General features: G+C 39.0%; 1 protein-coding gene and 1 long non-coding RNA gene across 8 annotated transcripts in view; one reads left to right on the top strand and one right to left on the bottom strand.

The window, feature by feature from the left end:
* Positions 1–26,490, top strand: part of dst (dystonin) — a 302,233-nt gene that overhangs the window by 235,078 nt on the left and 40,665 nt on the right. For all 6 annotated transcript variants that reach the window (XM_089117354.1, XM_089117353.1, XM_089117352.1 and 3 more), the window contains 9 exons: positions 310–473; positions 820–982; positions 1,794–1,948; positions 2,053–2,127; positions 2,842–2,859; positions 7,766–7,883; positions 9,108–9,173; positions 11,000–11,190; positions 12,542–12,652. In XM_089117354.1, the coding sequence (XP_088973480.1) occupies positions 310–473; positions 820–982; positions 1,794–1,948; positions 2,053–2,127; positions 2,842–2,859; positions 7,766–7,883; positions 9,108–9,173; positions 11,000–11,190; positions 12,542–12,652 (1,061 nt within the window). The remainder of the gene's footprint in view (positions 1–309; positions 474–819; positions 983–1,793; positions 1,949–2,052; positions 2,128–2,841; positions 2,860–7,765; positions 7,884–9,107; positions 9,174–10,999; positions 11,191–12,541; positions 12,653–26,490) is intronic.
* LOC120492266 (uncharacterized) overlaps positions 15,355–26,490 on the bottom strand; it is a 53,337-nt gene continuing 42,201 nt past the window's right edge. Inside the window, exons 1-2 of one of the 2 annotated variants that reach the window (XR_016145620.1) lie at positions 15,873–16,559; positions 15,355–15,577 (exon numbers count right to left, since the gene is read on the bottom strand). This is a non-coding gene — a long non-coding RNA (uncharacterized LOC120492266). Of the gene's footprint in view, positions 15,578–15,872; positions 16,560–26,490 lie in introns of those variants that run through there. The other variant, XR_005625423.2, reaches the window with a different exon arrangement.

The following is a 26,490-nucleotide window of genomic DNA, read 5'->3' as shown; positions in this document are numbered from 1 at the left end:
TTTGCAGAGACATGAGTGAGCTCAAAGCGCACCCTGTTTAATTTATTTATTTTAAAAAAACACAAGTTTTTGATGTTAATAAGAGTGTACACAAAAAAAGAAGACCCTCTATAGTTTATAATCATGTATTGATTTATATGACCATTATTTTAAGTCTATGTTGCAGCTATGTGGAAAAAAAAAAAAAAACGATCAAAACTCGGGGACACGTTTTTGGTCCTCAGGGGGTTAATACAAACACCTTGGCTGTGTTAAAATCACATACTCTCTCAGGATTGTTTGTTTAAGTCCTTTGTTTTTGGTCATCAGGAAAGAGATCTCCTACACAAACCATGTACGCCGCAGCATCACAGGCTCAAATCGAGACCAAGAACCCCAGAGTGAACCTGCTGGTCAGTAAGTGGCAGCAAGTGTGGCTTCTGGCTCTGGACAGGAGAAGGAAGCTCAACGATGCTCTGGACAGACTAGAGGAGGTCAGTCGAACATGCACACCTGACCTCAGATCTGAGCCGTGTCAAATGTAGTCATCCTTAGAAGCTATTAAATCTGACTTCATTTTGTGGACAGAAAACAGGAATGGTGATGCGGCCTTGATGAATTATGACAATGTTTACATTACGGTGTCTTTATCATGTCTGCTAACTCAGCACAGCTGCGTTGTATAGAGGGTTTACCAGGGTCACTGCCATATTTCTGCTGTTCTATAAGTGCCAGCAAGTGGATTAAAAAGAAACTAATCAAAAAAATTCTATATATTTTATTTAAAAACCCAGCAGAGTAACTCTCTGAGTAACAGTTATGTCAATCTTCTGCTCTAAGCTGAAAGAGTTTGCCAACTTCGACTTTGACGTATGGAGGAAACGCTACATGCGCTGGATGAACCACAAGAAATCACGCGTCATGGACTTCTTCCGTCGTATTGATAAAGACCAGGATGGCAAAGTCACGAGGCAGGAATTCATCGATGGCATCCTGTCCTCAAGTAAGGAAAGACTTCAAACAGTGTCTTCTTTAAAGGAGTAGTTCACTTGTAAAAAAAAAAAAACTTTTGCTGATAATTTACTCAATTTACCCATGTCATCCAAGATGTCCATGTCTTTCTTTCTTCAGTCGAAAAGAAATTAAGAATTTTGATGAAAACATTCCAGAATTTTCTCCATATAATGGACTTCAATGGGAACCAAACGGTTCAAGGTCCAAAAAGACAGTTTCAGTGCAAAGTGTTCAAAGGGCTTTAAACGACTCCAGACGATGAATAAGGGTCTTATCAAGCGAAACGATCGCTCATTTAATAAATAAATAACAAAGTTTAAGTTTTATAAGCTCAAATGCTCGCCTTGCTCTGTTCTGTGATGCGCGTTCGTGACTCTCCTGTTTGAACTCGTTCATCAAAATGAACAAATCTTATCCCGAGTCAATTCGTTCATTTCGTTCGTTGAATGAACCAAATGACACGAAGATAGATTTGTTCATTTTGATGAACGAGTTTGAACAGGAGAGTCACGAACGCAAACTTATTCATCGTCTGGAGTCGTTTAAAGCCCTTTGAACAGTTTGCACTGAAACTGTCTTTTGGACCTTGAACCGTTTGGTTCCCATTGAAGTCCATTATATGGAGAAAATCCTGGAATGTTTTCATCAAAAACCTTCATTTCTTTTCGACTGAAGAAAGAAAGACGTGGACATCTTGGATGACATGGGGGCGAGTAAATTATCAGCAAAAGTGTTTTTCAAAAGTGAACTACTCCTTTAAGTCTTTGGGGCGTTACCCTCACTCTTCTCTGTTCCTGTAGAGTTTCCCACCAGTCGTCTGGAGATGAGCGCCGTGGCGGACATCTTTGATCGGGACGGCGATGGTTACATTGACTACTATGAGTTTGTGGCTGCTTTACATCCCAACAAAGACGCCTACAAACCCTTAACCGATGCTGACAAAATTGAAGATGAGGTAAACGTTACCAGCTTGCGTTCTGGAAACCTAGCAACTGGAAGTGTTAGAGATGACCTTTCATGAAGTCGTTTTCACTCTGATTTATGACTTCATGTGTTTAGGTGACTCGCCAAGTTGCAAAGTGCAAGTGTCCCAAGCGCTTCCAAGTAGAGCAGATTGGCGCCAACAAATATCGGGTAAGTGACGTGTTTTTCATGCTTTGGAGATGAGTCAAGAAAAAGCTTTATATTTATGAAACTTGATTCAGTATGGATCCCTAAGCCAAGAGAAATATAGAAACCTGTGCATTGTGTCAGTCAATCCCCAAAACGATCACTGGACTATGGCTGTGAAAGTATCATTTTACAACAAAGTGATCGTAAAAAATTACCTCGATGCTAGTAAAAAATATGTTGTTTATCTGGTAGTAAATACATAATTGGATGTAAACAATATAGTAAAGGCTGTATTGAAATGAAAAGTATGAAAGCCGATATAAGGAATGTTTTGAGGACAAGATGGAAACATGAATACTGGAAAGTTGGCAGTGTTCCTCAGGCCCACGTTAAAACCGGTCCCCAAAACAAACCTCTTTGTCCCGACGCTGTGGATGCCAAAGAGAATGACTTCATGACATTTTTATGTGCCGTTGCATTTCTCAGTCTCTAAGTGTGAGGGTTTTCCAGCGGTCCACTTCTCTCCGACACTCCTAATAAACAGATCCCGTACCGTTTGGTCACACTGGTACCGCCCATAATCTGAGGGAATAATGAAGGTGTTCATAAAAACACAGTTCTTCTGTGCCAGTCTGGAGACAAGCTGGATAGATGGATTTCAAAAAGAATTGATTGTTAAGTGAACTGATATTTACTAATGTTTGTCTTTTCATTGTTTTTTTTTCTCCACATCAGTTCTACCTCGGAAACCAGGTATATATGCATTGAGCTTTTAAAAGATTTGCGGTGCTGCCCTTTTTGTTTTATCTGATCCCTAATATTTAAGGCTGTCTTAAACTCACAAGCCGATAAGCAAATTTAAGCTCGTTTTCAACCCTTTTCCCAAAGCCAGCTGTTTAGTTTGAGACTTGGCGCTGTGCAAATCTCCACTGGGATTCAGGGAAAGTAACCTAGAAATAGAGAGTGAAACATCTACTTCCCTGATAATAAATGACACCAAAAATGGTGTCTAGTTCAGATATGTCCTTAATGTCCTTTGTGTTGCGAGTAATTATTAGACCGATTAATTAAAGCAAGTTAAATGTTTGGGAGTAGTTTCAAGTGTAATTCGAGTGTAATTCAAAAAACACAGTGTCCCCGTTATACATCTTACATGTACATACAGTACCATAGTAATAGTAGATTGTGTATAATTGCAAGCAACGAACCATAAAACAAACCCTAAACATGTAGTTAATTAATGTCTCAGGGATTACACCTTAAAGGGATTGTTGACCCCCCCAAAAAATCACTTACTCGCCCTCATGTCGTTCCAAACCTGTAAGACTGTAAGAAAAGAGTTTATCTTTTGAAAACAAATTAACATATTTTAATGAATCTGAGATATTTCTGATGAACTTTTTGAAGCATTAAAGGAGTAGTTCACTTTTTCAAAAACTTTTGCTGATGATTTACTCGCCCCCATGTCATCCAAGATGTCCATGTCTTTCTTTATTCAGTCGAAAAGAAATTAAGGTTTTTGATGAAAACATTCCAGGATTTTCTCCATATAATGGACTTCAATGGGAACCAAACGGTTCAAGGTCCAAAAGACAGTTTCAGTGCAAACTGTTCAAAGGGCTTTAAACGACTCCAGACGATGAATAAGAGTCTTATCAAGCGAAACGATCACTCATTTAAAAAATAAATAACAAAGTTTAAGTTTTATAAGCTCAAATGCTCGCCTTGCTCTGTTCTGTGATGCGCGTTCGTGACTCTCCTGTTCGAACTCGTTCATCAAAATGAACAAATCTTTTTCCGAGTCATTTGGGTCATTCAACGAACGAAACAAATTGACTCGTTGAAAAGATTTGTTCATTTGAGCTTATAAAACTTAAACTTTGTTATTTATTTATTAAATGAGCGATCGTTTCGCTTGATAAGACCCTTATTTATCGTCTGGAATCGTTTAAAGCCCTTTGAACAGTTTGCACTGAAACTCTCATTTGGACCTTGAACCGTTTGGTTCCCATTGAAGTCCATTATATATTGAAAATATAGTTTTTTATATGTTGAAAATATAGTTTTTTTTTTATAGTTTTTTGAAAAGTGAACTACTGCTTTAAAGTGGTAGTTGCATAGACTGTCAATGGTGGGACAGAAATCTCTCCGATTTTATTAAAACATCTTCATTTGTGTTTCGAAGATGAATGGAAGTCTTACAGCTTTGGAATGAGTAAATGATGACAGCATTTTCATTTTTGAAATTAAAATTAAAATGAACAACCAAAGCTTTTTCAAAAGCGATACCCCACGAGAGGCCTTTCGATAATAGTGATTTTTGCGTGGATAAGACCAATAACAATATGGTCGATGACATTAATAATTGCAGCTGTTTATAGTTTCCAGTCAACATGCTGTAGCACATTGAAATGTGGTCACATGTGTGTGTTTATCCGCATATTCAGGCCTTATTTAGGTAACTGTATAGTGCAGTCATTTTAAAATCTTGCCAGTGTTTAATCCAGAAAGGAAAAGGTTGCTAATGTTATAGTCAACTATTATATGACCCTATCTGCTTCTGAGTTGAAACGCATTTCTCCCCGCAGCGCTGCTTTCTGCTTCTCTTTATTATTTGCGAGAGCTTTGCAACACAGCACAGTCTGCTTGCCTTCTGCTACCTGCCTAATCCCCTTCAATGCTTTTAACCACATGTTGTGGCTGATGTTCAAACAAGCTAAAGCTTCAGGAAAAATGTTGAGCTGAAAGATGCATGGTTTTCCCGACATAAATCACATAAAATCATGAGCTACATGCTTTCTCGGGGAAGATCCGTGACTCTTAGCTGGTTTTATCGTTTTTCTTCCTTTGTATTGAGAACTTTATATCACATCAACTGAAACCATTCTTTTGACAGTTTGGTCTCGTTCACTGCTTACATGATCCCTTAATCGCCGACGAGACTATAACAAACAGGGACAATCAAAATCTAACCCCCCATCTACACGTTGCGGTTTTGGAAAGCTGTATCCTGGTAATGGTCATCCTTATTGATTTTTCCTGATCATGCTTCAAAATTCATCTTCCCAATCACCAAATTCACCAATGGTATCGATTCATTCTGGGTATCACTTGAATAACGGCGGGCTGTCAGGCCGGAGAGGTCATGTCGAGTCGATTTCAGCCATTACTCCATATTGTGTGTGGGTGGAGTCGAGCATCAGTGTGAACACGCATCCTCTATGAGAATGTTAGTTTGTAGTTTTAGACAGTGCAACTTATGTATTGTTGGATTGTGGAAAAAGTTCTCTTTTTTTTTTTTTTTTTTTTTTACAGAAAGCATGAGGTCATAATTTTCTGTGCTGTGAAATCTGTATGCCTTGGCCAAATCCAACTGGCAACAATCATTTGCAATCAAATGATCTGGCTGGATGTTTTCTTTAGCTTGTGTAGGGTTCCCTACGCTCCAGTGCCCTTATTGGTATGAGAACAGAGGTGTAGAGCGCACCCTAGTGGACACACTGATCACTGTACTGTACTGTCTTAAATGTGCACTAAGTCACTTTTTAGAGCGTAGTAAAGTTACAGAAAAAAAAAAGAAATTGGCAATATGTCTGACAAATGATGTTCACTCGCATGCAGTGTTATTACTTTTCTCTGGGATTACTCTTAATGTTCTGTAATTTAATTACAGTTACTTCTGATGTAGTTCTGGGCACTTCTGGGCTTCGGGGTCTATACGACCCCAACAATTGATTGAGTAATAGTACAAAAAAATATACATTTTTAATTAAACAAATAATAAATAATTTTTTTGTTTGCTTCTCATCTATTCATTAATGCTGTGTTTTTGGAGATATAAAGTACTTTTGTATCTATATACCACACAATTACTCAACTACACCATTAGCTTGCATATGAAATATTATTTTTCTATGATGCATTGCATTTATGCTCTAGTTCTAGGCCTTCATTTCTGTGTAAAAATGTTCAGATTTATGCTGGATTTTTTTTTTTTTTTTTTGACGCATGAAGAAAATATATTTAGTTTCACATTTCCCATTCATTTCAATGTGGGGTCATATTGACCCCGAAGACCAGAAGTGTAAACATTTTTTTTTTTTTACATACCTTCAGAACAACTGAATTAAGCCCAGTTTTTTGTGTGTATAGATAGATAATGTATGAAAAGTCACAAAATCTTATTACACTGAGATGAAGGGAACCTTTTTTTTATTAAGTAAAAGTCGAGACCCGATTGAGGGTTAAATACTGTATAGACTATGGGACAAATCAAATACAAAACAATTGTGGATTTAACATCAAACGTTAACGTCTAATGTAAAAATGTATGTTTTTAATTTAAACATCTCCCTTTAAATACTTTGTTCTGTTCAGGAATAATTTATGCAATTTTATATTATTTATCTGAAATAATTAGAAGAGCAATTTCATGTCTATCCCTGTATTGTTTAACTGGTGGAGGTCGATATGGGACAGTGTAATTAGTGTTATAATGCAATACTTTTTAGAGAGCAATTAGTACAGTAATCTAATTACACTGTTGAATATGTAATTAAATTATTTTTTTAGAGTAACTTAGCCAACATTGCTCATATGAGATGAAGACTCAGTATAATATCAGTAATACCCACCTAATTTTAAAATAAACAATTATATAAAAATTAGGTCTGTGCATCCAAAATAAAAGTTTGTGTTTGCATAATATATGTGGGTGCACTGTGTATAATTATTTTATATATATAAATACACACACACACACATGCTTGTATATATTTAAGAAATATTTTTCATGTATATAGTCTATAGATTTATATATAATTTATATTATATATAAATATAAATAATATTTGTTTTCTTAAATATACATGCATGTGTGTGTGTGTTTATATATATATATATATATATATACAAAATAATTATACACAGTGCACCCACATATATTATGTAAACACATCAATCGTGATTAATCGTTTGACAGCCATAATAAAAATTTGTATATAATGTTGTTAAAATAAAATATTTGTTTATGCTTAAAAACTAGAGAGAGAAATGTAATAAAGACATAAGAATTTAGAATTTTCATAAGAATTTAGACTTTTGAATTTAGAAGTAATCACAGGTGATAAATATATCTACAAATCAAGTATATCTATTCTAGTGAATAATAGTGTTTATGATGGAAATCTTTCACGTCATGCTTCCTCCACGCCTGCAGGGGGCAGTATATGGTCTAGAACTACCATAGTATCAGCCAACAAAACACAGAAAGACTGACTTTATGCACTTTTATTGACATACAGTGACCAGCACCACCACACTCAATATTCTCTCACGGTGAGTCTTAAATTAGCACAAAGCCACACATGAACCCAGTTGGATTGACCATTCATTTCACATCTCCTGGAATGAAACCAATGTTGTGTCGATATCAAAAATAGTTTTGTCTAAATCAAATCGCTCAGCAGGGCAACAAAGGAAACGAGGCGATAAACCAAAGTATAGTCTAACTGGACTGAGATTGTTGAGGTTTTAATCACCCACATTTAACCGTGTTATGGTGCCGAGGTTTCTGACGTTGCTCTGCTGTGTGTGTGTGTGTGTCACTGATAAACATGACCGTATCACGGAGGAATGACTGCTTTCTGTCCGTGTCCAGTTTGGAGACTCCCAGCAGCTCCGGCTGGTGCGGATCCTGCGCAGTACGGTGATGGTGCGGGTCGGCGGGGGCTGGATGGCCCTGGATGAGTTCCTGGTGAAAAATGACCCGTGCAGAGGTAACTTCAGCCCGTGGTGTTCAGACGGGTGATTTAATGGCATTGACATCATGAATAACTCAATTCTTCAATTTATTTGTAAAGTGTTTTGCTCCAACAGTTCTGTTCCAAAACCTAGTTGAGTTTCCTACGTATGCAGCTTTAACACATCATAGACGCATTCCCACGCGAAGGTAGTTTTATTATCAATACTGCCAAGAGACCTTGTTTTATACTACAGGGCTGTTGAATGCTTGATTCTGATTGGTTGAGAACGTTCTAAAGGTGTGCAATTATTTTCAGGGAAAGTAGTTCCGGCAGGTTTGTCATGTCCAGTTCCGCTGCAGTTAAATAAGCCGAGAGTGAAGCGGAATTAGCTTGTAATAATTACGTTACGTTGTTACAGTGTAGTTGACTGAGTGTCCTTTTAACTTTTAACAATGTGACTGAAGTATTTCTTTAATAGCGCGTGACAGTTATAGCAATGAGACGCATCATCTCTCCTTGGCCTGTTATATTGAAAATGTATGTTTAACACTTTGCAGTATGACGTCATCCATTGCTAAATTATGGCTCATTATAGACTAGCTAATAACAAAGCTAGCTAATGCCACTATCATCAGTCTGTTCTGTCATGACAATAAAAGAAAAAAAGTTTCTTTTTAAAATACATGATCATAATATTTTAGTTAAAACTCATAAATAACTACAAATAACTAATGTTAGGGAAATCTGTTAATGTTTTGTTGCGCGTTTCGAAAAAAAAAAAATATATATATCGTCCGATATATCGGCATATCGGATTTTAAAACCAAAAAATATTTGTATCGGTATCGGCCTTCAAAATCCTTTATCGGTCGGGATCTAGTAACTTGTGAGGTTGATCTCAGTCAAGACTGCCAGTGTAGGCCGTAGAAAGCACAACAGCTCACGAGGCTTTGGAACAGAACCCACCCAGACACCAACGTAGTGTCGGCCCAGATCCGGCCCACATCTGGTGCATGTGGATTCAACGCATCTATGTTGCTGTCTGGGTATGCATAGTAAATCCAGAGTTAAGTGTCCATTTATATTTACATGCTGATAGGGTGCAATAATGTGTTTGGCTGAATCTTTTCTTCCTGCACTCTGATTGGCTGTTTCTGAGATTCTTAAAGCTTGCCGGTTTCTTCCCATGAAGCTTTTCTTTCAGAATTTCCCTTTTCCTGCTGCTTTGTTAGTGAACCCAATTATGGTTTCTTCTAGTTCACCACCACGGGAGTAAAATGTTGCGCTCGGAATCAAACTCTTCAATTACTCAGTCTCCTATAGGTTGGCAACTCTCACACTTTCTCTCCTTGCTCAATCCCAGTGGTATGTGTGCATCCCTGTGTGTGTGTGTGTGTGTGCTGCAGTGATCCTTGAATGGTATTCTCATTAACATTAATCTCACGCTTCCCTTTCCATCGTGCTGTCTGGGACTGTTTAGCATGAGGTCTTGAGTCATGTGTCCTCTCTCGCTTTCTCTGCATGTGTTTACTGGAGCTCTGTGAAACTTGCTTGACAATCTCATCTATGCAAGATATGATTAACTCATCGAAGTGAAAAATACACGATGAACTTGAAACTTAACGTTTTTTTTCTAAAATGCGTTGTGTAGGACTTAAAGGAGTAGTTCACTTCAAAAAAAAAACTTTTGCTGATAATTTACTCACCCCCATGTCATCCAAGATGTCCATGTATTTTTTTCTTCAGTTGAAAAGAAATTAAGGTTTTTGATGAAAACATTCCAGGATTTTCTTCATATAATGGACTTCAATGGGGACCAAACGGTTCAAGGTCCAAAAGACAGTTTCAAACTGTTCAAAGGGCTTTAAACGATTCCAGACGATGAATAAGGGTCTTATCAAGCGAAACGATCGCTCATTTAATAAATAAATAACAAAGTTTAAGTTTTATAAGCTCAAATGCTCGCCTTGCTCTGTTCTGTGATGCGCGTTCGTGACTCTCCTGTTCATCAAAATGAACGAATATTTTTCCGAGTCAATTCGTTCATTTCGTTCGATTAATGAACCAAATGACCCTTATTCATCGTCTGGAATCTTTTAAAGCCCTTTGAACAGTTTGCACTGAAACTGTCTTTTGGACCTTGAACCGTTTGGTCCCCATTGAAGTCCATTATATGGAGAAAATCCTGGAATGTTTTCATCAAAAACCTTCATTTCTTTTCGACTGAAGAAAGAAAGACATGGACATCTTGGATGACATGGGGGCGAGTAAATCATCAGCGCAAATGTTTTTTTTTTTAGAAGTGAACTACTCCTTTAACCCTATACAATAATATATTTGTTTGCAGCATTATTTGTATATTTGTGTGCAGTTTTCATCATCTTTTTATCATTATTATTTTGCCAGTGATGTGAAATGCATGTAAGTCATTCCCTACATCAAACACTGAAGTGTGTTTTGCTCATCAATCCCCAACCTGGTCAATGATACCTTCATAACTAAGATCAGAACCTTTGGCTTTCAGAAATAAGTTCCTGAAACTTGAAACTAAAGTTAAAGTTGATTTAGAGCTCTATGAACAACATAAATGATGGCTTGATTGTTGATTACAAATAATAATAATTTTGACTTGAATAATTTCAAACAAACCAAAAATTTTTCACAGTACTATATGGTACGGTGATTAAATTGATATAGATCATTTTACAGATTTTTTTTTCAATCGACGATACACTCTTAAAAATGAAGGTTTTTAATTGGCATCTACAGTCCTACGAGGAATCTTTCCATTTCACAAAAGGTTCTTTATAGTGGAAAAATGTTCTTCAGATTTTTTTAATGTCATTCACACTAAAAAAAATGGTTATTTAAGGAAAACTGATTTTTTTAATGTCATTCACACTAAAAAAAATGGTTATTTAAGGAAAACTGGGAACTGGTTATTTTAGTTATTTGGGGAACTAAAGCTCTTCTGTACTATCAATGCCAAACCTTTCATTTTTAAGAGTGTACCACATATGTTGTACATAGACCGTAAGTTGGACTGAACCCCAGATGTTCAGATGAAGAGCTTGTTTCTTTAAACTGGCGCTGAAGGTTTTGGTGTGGTCACGCGTCTCTCCTCACTAAACTGCGTGCTCTTCCTCCAGCAAAGGGCAGAACCAACGTGGAGCTGCGCGAGAAGTTTATTCTCCCAGAAGGCACCACCCAGGTGATGGCCAGTTTCCGCTACAGAGGTCGAAGGTCACGGCCTTCCTCAAGAGGCCCCTCCCCTAACAGATCCAACTCCAGCCACAGCTGCCCCGCACAACCCAACCCATCGGGCGCCAGCACACCCAAGGTACGCTTATCCATGATAGGGTTGCAGAGGAACCCCGAAACTGCTCCATGTTTTTGTCACAATTTCCTGTCGCCAATCATTAAGCTCGGTTCCAGAACCTAGTGAGCTGCCTTGCTGATTGGTTCAGAACGCTCTACAATGATTAATACATAATACATACAGCACACGGATCAAAGTCACAGCTCATTTCAAGTGAGTTTTGTCAAATACCGAAACACGCTTCAATCATTTTGCATGAATCCGAACTGAGTGTTCTCCAGATGGAGTGGTAACGTAAATCTCTTTATTAGATAATGCAATACTACTAATAATAGTAACAATATTATCGATAATAATATAATTAAAGTAATGTGATGATTTATTTTGCATAGAATAAAGCTTGATCGAGCTTAGGAGTCAGTGCTGTTTTCATTATTGTAACACTATTATAGTCGTATCACTCGCCTGTATTTTGTTCCATAATCATGAAGACTTACAAAAGGAGTTGTTAGGAAGAATATCATGGCATTTACTTTTTCTTTTTCATTCTGTAAATTAAAAGCTGAGTGAGAACGTCTTGGTCAGCTCAGTTGTCATGAAAAAAAAGATTGCAATTTTATATTTATAATAATGGTTTGCAGATTAATATTTTACCATTCTTTGTTTCCTGAAGTAATGACCCTTTTCCTGTTTCAAATCTAAGAAAAGCAGTGGTCCTATTAAACAATGCTTAGAGAGCATGTGTGTGATTTGAGTTGGACTGAAATCTGAAAACTTAAAGAGAATGACCTGTTTAGTTGGCTCAAACTTCATTAAAACAACTATTTCAAAAGCTGAACTGATCATAGTAAGAATATATATAACTCAATGTTTTAACTAATTGAAAAAGCTGAATAATCGTTCCAAACTTAATGATTAACTGGCAAAATAATCGATTAATCGTTCTAATAATCGTTAGATTAATCGATTATCAAAATAATCGTTTGTTGCAGCCCTACGAGTGAACAGACTTTCCTTGAAAGACACTTTGGTTTGCTGTTAGTATTTTTCTAAGCTTCTAAGACAAAATACATAGCACACACAAAAATGTTGTTAAAAAAAAAAATTTTATCAATTTTTTTCAGAAGTGAATGAATTACGTTCATATTTATCTCACTTCATTGTTGATATGGAATGTAACAATATTTCAGAAAGGCAGCGTAAACATCTGCATCTATGACATCATAAAGTGCTGCCTACAAAGGGAGCTCACTAGGATTTGGAACAGAGCCATTGACTATCCCATCATCATTTGTCGATATATAATTGTTTCCTGTATTGTCTTTCTTTTCTTGGTTTCTATTGCTACCCCATGTGCGATTGTTTCTCACAGACTCCCCAACATTTAATCCGAAATTATGATAAACCCTGGCTGACAAACAGCAAATCAGCTACTCCCCTTAAATCATCCGACTCCTTTGACAGCCAAGGGTCGTCCAATGAGGTATAGTGCTTAAGAAATGAGTGGCAAACCCCCGTCTAATCTCCGTCTCCTGCTCCTGACCTCTGTTTCTGATCTAATCACTTCCTGTGTGGGTTTGTGATTGAGTTCAGTCTCTATCTCTGGCTTTGCGGTGATGCATGGACGGGACTCCGCTATTTAAGTCCTATAATTCTAATCTCTCTACATCTGGTGTGATTGTCTCGAATTCATTTAAATCAGCTTGATCAAACTGGGCCTTCTCTAACTGTTGCCACTAAAACTTGATGCTTGTGAGATCTTTTCTACATCCAGAACTCACTCTAAACTCTCCCTATTTCTTCTTGTGTGAATGGCTGAATTTGATTCAGTGTAAGCAGTGTAAACTTTAATTTTTTGTGTCTTTCATGCATTAATTCCATCATGCTGGCCATGTTATGTACACACTGCAAAGTTTGGGAATTAACACATTCAGAAGTGATTCCCCACATGATTGTGACGTGCATGTTTGTGAAATACGGGGATCACTCCTAAAACTGTCTGTCCAGTTAAAGGAGTAGTTCACTTTAAAAAAACCTTTTGCTGATAATTTACTCGCCCCCATGTCATCCAAGATGTCCATGTCTTTCTTTCTTCAGTCGAAAAGAAATTAAGGTTTTTGATGAAAACATTCCAGGATTTTTCTCCATATAATGGACTTCAATGGGAACCAAACGGTAGGGCTGGGCGATATGGCCCAAAAAAATGATCACGATAATTTTTTTTTATATCAGTCAATATCGATAATTATCATGATAAATGTCAAATCTTTATTTATTTCAAGTTTAAAGGCAGATTTTTTGCTCCTAAGTGAAAGTTAATTGTGGTTTTAGACTATTCTTTATTGTCAGAACATATCATGACAGACACTTGCCAAACAAGAGAACATTTCACAAATATGAGGTAGAACATTCAAACATTTTTCATTATTCCTTAAAATAAATATTTGAATAGAAAAATATTTTATCAGCACAGTTTGCAGTGCAGGCTGCAATTTTAAAATGGTCAAATATTCAAAATTTGTCAAATTCAAAAATTCAATATTCAAAATATTCATGTTTTGTCTCAAAGTGCATATTTGACAGTGAGTGGACAGTACATCTGCAGCTAATACTAAGCTAATGTTAAATTTATGTTCATTAACAAAAACAGTAACATCTGTTTTTTGTTGTTGTTGTTTTTTTTTTTAAATATAACGACCACATTTTTATTTGGTAAAATGTAATATTCTGACTGTTTGAGTTTTATTAAAATAAACCATTGGTCAGTATCATGTATTCAGATCATGATAACCACTGATAAAACCAGGCATAGACTATAACTTAGCACCTCACTATCATGGCATAACTTTATGGTTTCTGTGGTATTTGTATGAAAAACAGTAGCCTAACTGTTAAATACATTATTAAATACTGTACTTATATTCCATTAGTCATTCAATACATTGTCTACATTAATAATATTATACAATTCAATATGTACTGTATATCCCACATTTCATGGTGCAGTTAATATTACTAGGCTAACCTTACAGTAAATCCATGGTAGGCTAAATGGATTCAGTATCAGTTCAGATTCTGACTGTATCGTTGCACCCATAGTCAGAATCTGAATCTCGTGAGGGAGACGATCAGATTGCGCGTCTGCGCGAGTTCGCGCTGCCGTTTGGACTTTGAGCCGAGCGGATAAATGTTCTGTGTGGCGCGCGGTTTAAATGAGTTTCGTTCAGCTTTTGGAGCATAAACATTATCGAACATTTATCGACCTCTTGATATCGTTTTATCAAGAAAAATTATATCGCGATAATTATCGTTATCGTTTTGTTCGAACTTGTTTATCAGAATGAACAAATCTTTTTCCGAGTCAAGTCGTTCATTTCGTTCGTTGAATCAACCAAATGACACAAAAAGATTTGTTCATTTTGATGAACAGGAGAGTCACGAACGTGTGTCACAGAACAGAGCAAGGCGAGCATTTGAGCTTATAAAACTTAAACTGTTATTTATTTATTAAATGAGTGATCGTTTCGCTAGATAAGACCCTTATTCATCGTCTGGAATCGTTTAAAGCCCTTTGAACAGTTTGCACTGAAACTGCCTTTTGGACCTTGAACCGTTTGGTTCCCATTGAAGTCCATTATATGGAGAAAATCCTGGAATGTTTTCATCAAAAACCTTCATTTCTTTTCGACTGAAGAAAGAAAGACATGGACATCTTGGATGACATGGGGGTGAGTAAATTATCCGCAAAAGTTTTTTTTTTAAAGTGAACTACTCTTTAAATGTTTCAGTCAGGATTTCTGATTTTGTGTTTTTCGGTGCAGTTTTATTTGGGACTTTTGCACCAGGTACAGTAGTTCTAGGACGGTTCCACAAGAACTACATTTCCCCTAGGGACATTTTTCTGCTCGCATTTGCACCGCCAGAAGGAACTCTGATGTGATGTAAACAACTAGAGGATGCTGTGGTCACATCTGTGTTTGTTACTTAAATTACTACGAACAGAAGAAAGTACAACATGCAATATTGCAGAATAAAGGCCCATTCACACTAAGGACGGTATCTGTAACCATAAAGATATAGTTGTAAACAATCATTCTTAATGTAAAAGAATAGCAGTCCATGATAACGGCACAGAGGAACGATATCGCTTGAATCACTTTCAGAATTCTTTTTTTCCAGCAGATAAAAAACAATAAAAAATGATAAAAACATTGACAGACAATCAGAATCAGTTCTGCTTTAAAGAGTTTGAGCATGTAAAGTGACAAACAACAAAACTGCAGCATGATTAGTATAAACTTAGTATAACAGAATGATATCATGCGTTGGTCCAGAGCGTAGTCGTTGGTCCGGAGCGTAGTCGAAAGCCAGGCGATAGGTCGGTAACCGGAAGCAGTCCAAGAGACATCTACAAATACAGAGGAGCAAAGAAACTAAATATCAAATGAAAAACTAAAAAAAAATCAATTGAAAACTAATCAGGCATACAAGTGGTTACAAACATTTTTTTTTTCTCTGTGAGTTTCCAAAAAAGGAAAAAAAAACCATTAACGTGCAACAAGGAGCCTTCTAGCGCTTAAGTCGCTGTCTTTTCAAGGAGTGCTGAAATGTCAATGATTCAATCGTGCCAACGCTGGGATATTAGTTATAAATTACATATGAAACTCAATACCTAAAAAGTAAAGATTAGCCAACCTACCTACCTAGTTTCAGTGAGAACAGTGCTGTTGATCACCCTTTTTTGCCAGCGAATCGAAGTTTGGTGTCAGTTTCGTTGTGGCAATTCTCAGGACCGATCTCAGGTGATCATCAGTTAACTGGGATCTGTGGCATGCTTTGTTGATGTTCATCACGCTGAACGTCTGCTCACACACGTAAGTAGAGCCAAACAACACCAGCATCTTCTGTGCCAACTGTCGGATGTTTGGAAACTTGTTTTCATTAAGTGAAGCATAAAACTTATCCACTTTCAAGGATTCGGTGCTGTTTCAGAGTCCAGTGACAGGGGACATGACACCAGCTGAAGTGACTTCTCGATTTTTTCAAAATCAGAGAATTGACGGCAAAATTCTCTGTGCAGGACATCCAGTGATTTGCTGTATTTCTTCGCATGTTGAGATGTCGCTAGTGTGGGGAAATGAGCGAACGTGTTGTTTGAAATTTGCCTTGAGAATAAAGTCAATTTGGTTTTGAAGGCTTTCACATTTGCATGCATGTCATGCACAAATTGATCTTTCCCTTGTAGATTCTCGTTCAGCACTTTCATGTGTGCCAATGTGTCCACAGCGAATGCAAAATCACAAAGCCAGTCGATGTCGCTCAGCTCGGGAAAATCCCCAGCCTTCCCCATTAACTCCAATCTCTTATCTCCCCTTTGAGCTCCCACACTCGCTGACATGCTTTCCCCAAACTTAACCAACGGAGTGGTACAGTAAGTCCTGGTGATCAGCATCAGTTTCTTCGAGGAATTGAATGAACTGACGATGGTTAAGTCCTCTTGCTCGAATGAAGTTTATGAGCTTTACGACTACCTTCACTGCAATACAGACTTGCACAGGACTTCCTGGTGGATTATGCAGTGCAGGAAAATTACATCCAACTCTGGGTTTTCTTCTTTCACCTTATCCTGGATTCTTTTCAGAAGCCCGACGTTTTTTCCTGTCAAATTTGGCGATCCATCTGTGGTGACATTCACAAGTTTACACCATGGTAACTTAAGCCTCTCGATGACACCATTCAAGCTGTCATACAAGTCCACTCCGCGTGTTGTCCCCTTTATGGACTCCATGGCCAAAAACTCCTCCGTGATCTCAAAATTATCATCAATCCCTCTGATAAAAATTAAGAGCTGCGCGGTGTCTTTTATGTCGTTACTTTCCTCCAGTGCTAACGAATAGAACTTAAATGACTCGGCTTTTTTGTTCAAGTCGCTGGTCAAATCCTCGTCAATGAGTTGTATACGGCGGGTCACTGTTCTCCGTGATAAACTAATTTGTTCAAATTTGTTTTTGCTCTCTGGACACAAGAGACTCGCAGTCTCTACCATGCATTCTTTCAAAAACTCCCCTTCGGAGAAAGGCTTGTTGGCCTTTGCTAATTTGAATGCCAGAAAATAACTTGCCTTGGTACTTGACTCCTGAATAGTAGAAAAATATTTTGCTGAGCCTGTAAATTGGCTGCTAACCTCTGAGTAGTAGCCTTCCTTTCTTGCTCTGACTGGTTGCTAGCATAATTAGCATGCTTGGTGGAAAAGTGGCGGCTGATGTTGTATTCTTTGAAAACTGCAATGGTTTCTTGGCAAATAAGACATACGGCCTTTGATCGGACTTCGGTGAAAAAATATTTAGCTGTCCACTCCTTATTAAAAACGCGGCACTCACTGTCCACTTTTCTTTTCTTTGGTCCACTCATTGTTAATTTTACACGTACATAAAATAAATAAAAAAACGGTCAGACTCTGCAGCGTGAGCTTTGCAATGCAACCGATATTTAGTCACTGAATGGTTTCCATGGTGACGCGTTGCTTCACACGTGGCACACCGCAGCACAGCCACAACAGCTCTGAATGAAATATGATCTGATTTATTCAAGTATTGTAGGAAAAAGGCAAAATGAATGTGTGAGGGGAGGTTGGTTCGGTGAATGGGTGATGGAAGGAGACACAGGGTCGGCGAATACTGGGGCTCGTGCACTTTATTGAGTTACTTTCTCTCCCCACAGCGCTTACTCGCGCTCACAAAATTAATTCAGAATATTTCAAAAATAAATCACATATAAAACAGTACTCTTCCCGCTGGATACAGCTTCTCAGGTCACAAATGCAGCAACACTCTTTCCACAGTGTGCACGAGCAGTCTCTCTCTCCCCACTCTGTCAGCACGGCCGGCTTACCGCTCGGCTCCGCTCCCTCGCTCTCCCGCTACAGACATCGCTGAACCACGCTCCCCTCGCCACAGAATGCAATCTTTATGACAATTTTTTAAATACTCGACGGGCCGGATTAAACAGACTAACGGGCCGTAGTTTGCCCACCCCTGGTCTAGAGACTCAATTTTTGCACTCAGGTTTAAGTCTCATGGCCCTCTATCAGAATCCAGAGTTTCAAGAAGATCAGAGAAACTCAAAATTTTGCCCCCCCCGAAAAAAAACAAAAGGGGTAACACTGTCATTTTTTTTCGGGGGGGGGGGGCGAAATTTTGAGTTTCTCCAATCTTCTCAAAACTCTGGATTCTGGTCTAAGTCTCATGGCCCTCTATCAGAATCCAGAGTTTTGGGAAGATTGGAGAAACTTAATTTTTCGCCCAAAAAAAAAAAACGTAAGGGGTACCACTGTCGTTTTTTTTTTCGGGCCGAATTTTTGAGTTTCGATATCTCAGCTCTGGAAGGGGCTAGAGCCTCCATTTTTGCACTCAGGTCTAAGTCTCATGGCCCTCTATCAGAATTTGGGAAGATTGGAGAAACTTAATTTTTCGCCCAAAAAAAAAACGTAAGGGGTACCACTGTCGTTTTTTTTTCGGGCCGAATTTTTGAGTTTCGATATCTCAGCTCTGGAAGGGGCTAGAGCCTCCATTTTTGCACTCAGGTCTAAGTCTCATGGCCCTCTATCAGAATTTGTGAAGATTGGAGAAACTTAATTTTTCGCCCAAAAAAAAAAACGTAAGGGGTACCACTGTCGGTTTTTTTTCGGGCCGAATTTTTGAGTTTCGATATCTCAGCTCTGGAAGGGGCTAGAGCCTCCATTTTTGCACTCAGGTCTAAGTCTCATGGCCCTCTATCAGAATTTGGGAAGATTGGAGAAACTTAATTTTTCGCCCAAAAAAAAAACGTAAGGGGTACCACTGTCGTTTTTTTTTTCGGGCCGAATTTTTGAGTTTCGATATCTCAGCTCTGGAAGGGGCTAGAGCCTCCATTTTTGCACTCAGGTCTAAGTCTTATGGCCCTCTATCAGAATTTGGGAAGATTGGAGAAACTTAATTTTTCGCCCAAAAAAAAAACGTAAGGGGTACCACTGTCGTTTTTTTTTCGGGCCGAATTTTTGAGTTTCGATATCTCAGCTCTGGAAGGGGCTAGAGCCTCCATTTTTGCATTTAGGTCTAAGTCTCATGGCCCTCTATCAGAATTTGGGAAGATTGGAGAAACTTAATTTTTCGCCCAAAAAAAAAACGTAAGGGGTACCACTGTCGTTTTTTTTTCGGGCCGAATTTTTGAGTTTCGATATCTCAGCTCTGGAAGGGGCTAGAGCCTCCATTTTTGCACTCAGGTCTAAGTCTCATGGCCCTCTATCAGAATTTGTTAAGATTGGAGAAACTTAATTTTTCGCCCAAAAAAAAAAACGTAAGGGGTACCACTGTCGTTTTTTTTTCGGGCTGAATTTTTGAGTTTCGATATCTCAGCTCTGGAAGGGGCTAGAGCCTCCATTTTTGCACTCAGGTCTAAGTCTTATGGCCCTCTATCAGAATTTGGGAAGATTGGAGAAACTTAATTTTTCGCCCAAAAAAAAAACGTAAGGGGTACCACTGTCGTTTTTTTTTTCGGGCCGAATTTTTGAGTTTCGATATCTCAGCTCTGGAAGGGGCTAGAGCCTCCATTTTTGCACTCAGGTCTAAGTCTCATGGCCCTCTATCAGAATTTGAGAAGATTGGAGAAACTTAATTTTTCGCCCAAAAAAAAAACGTAAGGGGTACCACTGTCGTTTTTTTTTTCGGGCCGAATTTTTGAGTTTCGATATCTCAGCTCTGGAAGGGGCTAGAGCCTCCATTTTTGCACTCAGGTCTAAGTCTCATGGCCCTCTATCAGAATTTGAGAAGATTGGAGAAACTTAATTTTTCGCCCAAAAAAAAAAACGTAAGGGGTACCACTGTCGGTTTTTTTTCGGGCCGAATTTTTGAGTTTCGATATCTCAGCTCTGGAAGGGGCTAGAGCCTCCATTTTTGCACTCAGGTCTAAGTCTTATGGCCCTCTATCAGAATTTGGGAAGATTGGAGAAACTTAATTTTTCGCCCAAAAAAAAAAACGTAAGGGGTACCACTGTCGTTTTTTTTTTCGGGCCGAATTTTTGAGTTTCGATATCTCAGCTCTGGAAGGGGCTAGAGCCTCCATTTTTGCACTCAGGTCTAAGTCTCATGGCCCTCTATCAGAATTTGAGAAGATTGGAGAAACTTAATTTTTCGCCCAAAAAAAAAACGTAAGGGGTACCACTGTCGTTTTTTTTTTCGGGCCGAATTTTTGAGTTTCGATATCTCAGCTCTGGAAGGGGCTAGAGCCTCCATTTTTGCACTCAGGTCTAAGTCTCATGGCCCTCTATCAGAATTTGGTAAGATTGGAGAAACTTAATTTTTCGCCCCAAAAAAAAAAACGTAAGGGGTACCACTGTCGTTTTTTTTTCGGGCCGAATTTTTGAGTTTCGATATCTCAGCTCTGGAAGGGGCTAGAGCCTCCATTTTTGCACTCAGGTCTAAGTCTCATGGCCCTCTATCAGAATTTGGGAAGATTGGAGAAACTTAATTTTTCGCCCAAAAAAAAAACGTAAGGGGTACCACTGTCGTTTTTTTTTTCGGGCCGAATTTTTGAGTTTCGATATCTCAGCTCTGGAAGGGGCTAGAGCCTCCATTTTTGCACTCAGGTCTAAGTCTCATGACCCTCTACCAGAATTTGGGAAGATTGGAGAAACTTAATTTTTCGCCCAAAAAAAAAAAAACGTAAGGGGTACCACTGTCGTTTTTTTTTTCGGGCCGAATTTTTGAGTTTCGATATCTCAGCTCTGGAAGGGGCTAGAGCCTCCATTTTTGCACTCAGGTCTAAGTCTCATGGCCCTCTATCAGAATTTGGGAAGATTGGAGAAACTTAATTTTTCGCCCAAAAAAAAAACGTAAGGGGTACCACTGTCGTTTTTTTTTCGGGCCGAATTTTTGAGTTTCGATATCTCAGCTCTGGAAGGGGCTAGAGCCTCCATTTATGCACTCAGGTCTAAGTCTCATGGCCCTCTATCAGAATTTGGGAAGATTGGAGAAACTTAATTTTTCGCCCCCCCAAAAAAAACGTAAGGGGTACCACTGTCGTTTTTTTTTCGGGCCGAATTTTTGAGTTTCGATATCTCAGCTCTGGAAGGGGCTAGAGCCTCCATTTTTGCACTCAGGTCTAAGTCTCATGGCCCTCTATCAGAATCCAGAGTTTTGGGAAGATTGGAGAAACTTAATTTTTCACCCAAAAAAAAAAACGTAAGGGGTACCACTGTCGTTTTTTTTTTCGGGCCGAATTTTTGAGTTTCGATATCTCAGCTCTGGAAGGGGCTAGAGCCTCCATTTTTGCACTCAGGTCTAAGTCTCATGGCCCTCTATCAGAATTTGGGAAGATTGGAGAAACTTAATTTTTCGCCCAAAAAAAAAACGTAAGGGGTACCACTGTCGTTTTTTTTTTCGGGCCGAATTTTTGAGTTTCGATATCTCAGCTCTGGAAGGGGCTAGAGCCTCCATTTTTGCACTCAGGTCTAAGTCTCATGACCCTCTACCAGAATTTGGGAAGATTGGAGAAACTTAATTTTTCGCCCAAAAAAAAAAAAACGTAAGGGGTACCACTGTCGTTTTTTTTTTCGGGCCGAATTTTTGAGTTTCGATATCTCAGCTCTGGAAGGGGCTAGAGCCTCCATTTTTGCACTCAGGTCTAAGTCTCATGGCCCTCTATCAGAATTTGGGAAGATTGGAGAAACTTAATTTTTCGCCCAAAAAAAAAACGTAAGGGGTACCACTGTCGTTTTTTTTTCGGGCCGAATTTTTGAGTTTCGATATCTCAGCTCTGGAAGGGGCTAGAGCCTCCATTTATGCACTCAGGTCTAAGTCTCATGGCCCTCTATCAGAATTTGGGAAGATTGGAGAAACTTAATTTTTCGCCCCCCCAAAAAAAACGTAAGGGGTACCACTGTCGTTTTTTTTTCGGGCCGAATTTTTGAGTTTCGATATCTCAGCTCTGGAAGGGGCTAGAGCCTCCATTTTTGCACTCAGGTCTAAGTCTCATGGCCCTCTATCAGAATTTGGGAAGATTGGAGAAACTTAATTTTTCGCCCAAAAAAAAAACGTAAGGGGTACCACTGTCGGTTTTTTTTCGGGCCGAATTTTTGAGTTTCGATATCTCAGCTCTGGAAGGGGCTAGAGCCTCCATTTTTGCACTCAGGTCTAAGTCTCATGGCCCTCTATCAGAATTTGGGAAGATTGGAGAAACTTAATTTTTCACCCAAAAAAAAAAACGTAAGGGGTACCACTGTCGTTTTTTTTTTCGGGCCGAATTTTTGAGTTTCAATATCTCAACTCTGGAAGGGGCTAGAGCCTCCATTTTTGCACTCAGGTCTAAGTCTCATGGCCCTCTATCAGAATTTGGGAAGATTGGAGAAACTTAATTTTTCGCCCAAAAAAAAAACGTAAGGGGTACCACTGTCGTTTTTTTTTCGGGCCGAATTTTTGAGTTTCGATATCTCAGCGCTGGAAGGGGCTAGAGCCTCCATTTTTGCACTCAGGTCTAAGTCTCATGGCCCTCTATCAGAATTTGGGAAGATTGGAGAAACTTAATTTTTCACCGAAAAAAAAAACGTAAGGGGTACCACTGTCGTTTATTTTTCGGGCCGAATTTTTGAGTTTCGATATCTCAGCTCTGGAAGGGGCTAGAGCCTCCATTTTTGCACTCAGGTCTAAGTCTCATGGCCCTCTATCAGAATTTGGGAAGATTGGAGAAACTTAATTTTTCGCCCAAAAAAAAAAAACGTAAGGGGTACCACTGTCGTTTTTTTTTCGGGCTGAATTTTTGAGTTTCGATATCTCAGCTCTGGAAGGGGCTAGAGCCTCCATTTTTGCACTCAGGTCTAAGTCTTATGGCCCTCTATCAGAATTTGGGAAGATTGGAGAAACTTAATTTTTCGCCCAAAAAAAAAACGTAAGGGGTACCACTGTCGTTTTTTTTTTCGGGCCGAATTTTTGAGTTTCGATATCTCAGCTCTGGAAGGGGCTAGAGCCTCCATTTTTGCACTCAGGTCTAAGTCTCATGGCCCTCTATCAGAATTTGAGAAGATTGGAGAAACTTAATTTTTCGCCCAAAAAAAAAACGTAAGGGGTACCACTGTCGTTTTTTTTTTCGGGCCGAATTTTTGAGTTTCGATATCTCAGCTCTGGAAGGGGCTAGAGCCTCCATTTTTGCACTCAGGTCTAAGTCTCATGGCCCTCTATCAGAATTTGAGAAGATTGGAGAAACTTAATTTTTCGCCCAAAAAAAAAAACGTAAGGGGTACCACTGTCGGTTTTTTTTCGGGCCGAATTTTTGAGTTTCGATATCTCAGCTCTGGAAGGGGCTAGAGCCTCCATTTTTGCACTCAGGTCTAAGTCTTATGGCCCTCTATCAGAATTTGGGAAGATTGGAGAAACTTAATTTTTCGCCCAAAAAAAAAAACGTAAGGGGTACCACTGTCGTTTTTTTTTTCGGGCCGAATTTTTGAGTTTCGATATCTCAGCTCTGGAAGGGGCTAGAGCCTCCATTTTTGCACTCAGGTCTAAGTCTCATGGCCCTCTATCAGAATTTGAGAAGATTGGAGAAACTTAATTTTTCGCCCAAAAAAAAAACGTAAGGGGTACCACTGTCGTTTTTTTTTTCGGGCCGAATTTTTGAGTTTCGATATCTCAGCTCTGGAAGGGGCTAGAGCCTCCATTTTTGCACTCAGGTCTAAGTCTCATGGCCCTCTATCAGAATTTGGTAAGATTGGAGAAACTTAATTTTTCGCCCCAAAAAAAAAAACGTAAGGGGTACCACTGTCGTTTTTTTTTCGGGCCGAATTTTTGAGTTTCGATATCTCAGCTCTGGAAGGGGCTAGAGCCTCCATTTTTGCACTCAGGTCTAAGTCTCATGGCCCTCTATCAGAATTTGGGAAGATTGGAGAAACTTAATTTTTCGCCCAAAAAAAAAACGTAAGGGGTACCACTGTCGTTTTTTTTTTCGGGCCGAATTTTTGAGTTTCGATATCTCAGCTCTGGAAGGGGCTAGAGCCTCCATTTTTGCACTCAGGTCTAAGTCTCATGACCCTCTACCAGAATTTGGGAAGATTGGAGAAACTTAATTTTTCGCCCAAAAAAAAAAAAACGTAAGGGGTACCACTGTCGTTTTTTTTTTCGGGCCGAATTTTTGAGTTTCGATATCTCAGCTCTGGAAGGGGCTAGAGCCTCCATTTTTGCACTCAGGTCTAAGTCTCATGGCCCTCTATCAGAATTTGGGAAGATTGGAGAAACTTAATTTTTCGCCCAAAAAAAAAAACGTAAGGGGTACCACTGTCGTTTTTTTTTCGGGCCGAATTTTTGAGTTTCGATATCTCAGCTCTGGAAGGGGCTAGAGCCTCCATTTATGCACTCAGGTCTAAGTCTCATGGCCCTCTATCAGAATTTGGGAAGATTGGAGAAACTTAATTTTTCGCCCCCCCAAAAAAAACGTAAGGGGTACCACTGTCGTTTTTTTTTCGGGCCGAATTTTTGAGTTTCGATATCTCAGCTCTGGAAGGGGCTAGAGCCTCCATTTTTGCACTCAGGTCTAAGTCTCATGGCCCTCTATCAGAATTTGGGAAGATTGGAGAAACTTAATTTTTCGCCCAAAAAAAAAACGTAAGGGGTACCACTGTCGGTTTTTTTTCGGGCCGAATTTTTGAGTTTCGATATCTCAGCTCTGGAAGGGGCTAGAGCCTCCATTTTTGCACTCAGGTCTAAGTCTCATGGCCCTCTACCAGAATTTGGGAAGATTGGAGAAACTTAATTTTTCACCCAAAAAAAAAAACGTAAGGGGTACCACTGTCGTTTTTTTTTTCGGGCCGAATTTTTGAGTTTCAATATCTCAACTCTGGAAGGGGCTAGAGCCTCCATTTTTGCACTCAGGTCTAAGTCTCATGGCCCTCTATCAGAATTTGGGAAGATTGGAGAAACTTAATTTTTCGCCCAAAAAAAAAACGTAAGGGGTACCACTGTCGTTTTTTTTTCGGGCCGAATTTTTGAGTTTCGATATCTCAGCGCTGGAAGGGGCTAGAGCCTCCATTTTTGCACTCAGGTCTAAGTCTCATGGCCCTCTATCAGAATTTGGGAAGATTGGAGAAACTTAATTTTTCACCGAAAAAAAAAACGTAAGGGGTACCACTGTCGTTTATTTTTCGGGCCGAATTTTTGAGTTTCGATATCTCAGCTCTGGAAGGGGCTAGAGCCTCCATTTTTGCACTCAGGTCTAAGTCTCATGGCCCTCTATCAGAATTTGGGAAGATTGGAGAAACTTAATTTTTCGCCCAAAAAAAAAAAACGTAAGGGGTACCACTGTCGTTTTTTTTTCGGGCTGAATTTTTGAGTTTCGATATCTCAGCTCTGGAAGGGGCTAGAGCCTCCATTTTTGCACTCAGGTCTAAGTCTTATGGCCCTCTATCAGAATTTGGGAAGATTGGAGAAACTTAATTTTTCGCCCAAAAAAAAACGTAAGGGGTACCACTGTCGTTTTTTTTCGGGCCGAATTTTTGAGTTTCGATATCTCAGCTCTGGAAGGGGCTAGAGCCTCCATTTTTGCACTCAGGTCTAAGTCTCATGGCCCTCTATCAGAATTTGGGAAGATTGGAGAAACTTAATTTTTCGCCCAAAAAAAAAACGTAAGGGGTACCACTGTCGTTTTTTTTTTCGGGCCGAATTTTTGAGTTTCGATATCTCAGCTCTGGAAGGGGCTAGAGCCTCCATTTTTGCACTCAGGTCTAAGTCTCATGGCCCTCTATCAGAATTTGGGAAGATTGGAGAAACTTAATTTTTCGCCCAAAAAAAAAAACGTAAGGGGTACCACTGTCGGTTTTTTTTCGGGCCGAATTTTTGAGTTTCGATATCTCAGCTCTGGAAGGGGCTAGAGCCTCCATTTTTGCACTCAGGTCTAAGTCTTATGGCCCTCTATCAGAATTTGGGAAGATTGGAGAAACTTAATTTTTCGCCCAAAAAAAAAACGTAAGGGGTACCACTGTCGTTTTTTTTTTCGGGCCGAATTTTTGAGTTTCGATATCTCAGCTCTGGAAGGGGCTAGAGCCTCCATTTTTGCACTCAGGTCTAAGTCTCATGACCCTCTACCAGAATTTGGTAAGATTGGAGAAACTTAATTTTTCGCCCAAAAAAAAAAAAACGTAAGGGGTACCACTGTCGTTTTTTTTTCGGGCCGAATTTTTGAGTTTCGATATCTCAGCTCTGGAAGGGACTAGAGCCTCCATTTTTGCATTTAGGTCTAAGTCTCATGGCCTTCTATCAGAATTTGGGAAGATTGGAGAAACTTAATTTTTCGCCCAAAAAAAAA

Source organism: Pimephales promelas, chromosome 11 (assembly GCF_988280905.1).
Source record: "Pimephales promelas chromosome 11, fPimPro1.hap1.1, whole genome shotgun sequence".
Taxonomy (NCBI): Eukaryota; Metazoa; Chordata; class Actinopteri; order Cypriniformes; family Leuciscidae; genus Pimephales; species Pimephales promelas.
The sequence above is the reverse complement of the archived record's forward strand: the minus strand, read 5'-3'. Positions and strand labels throughout refer to the sequence as shown.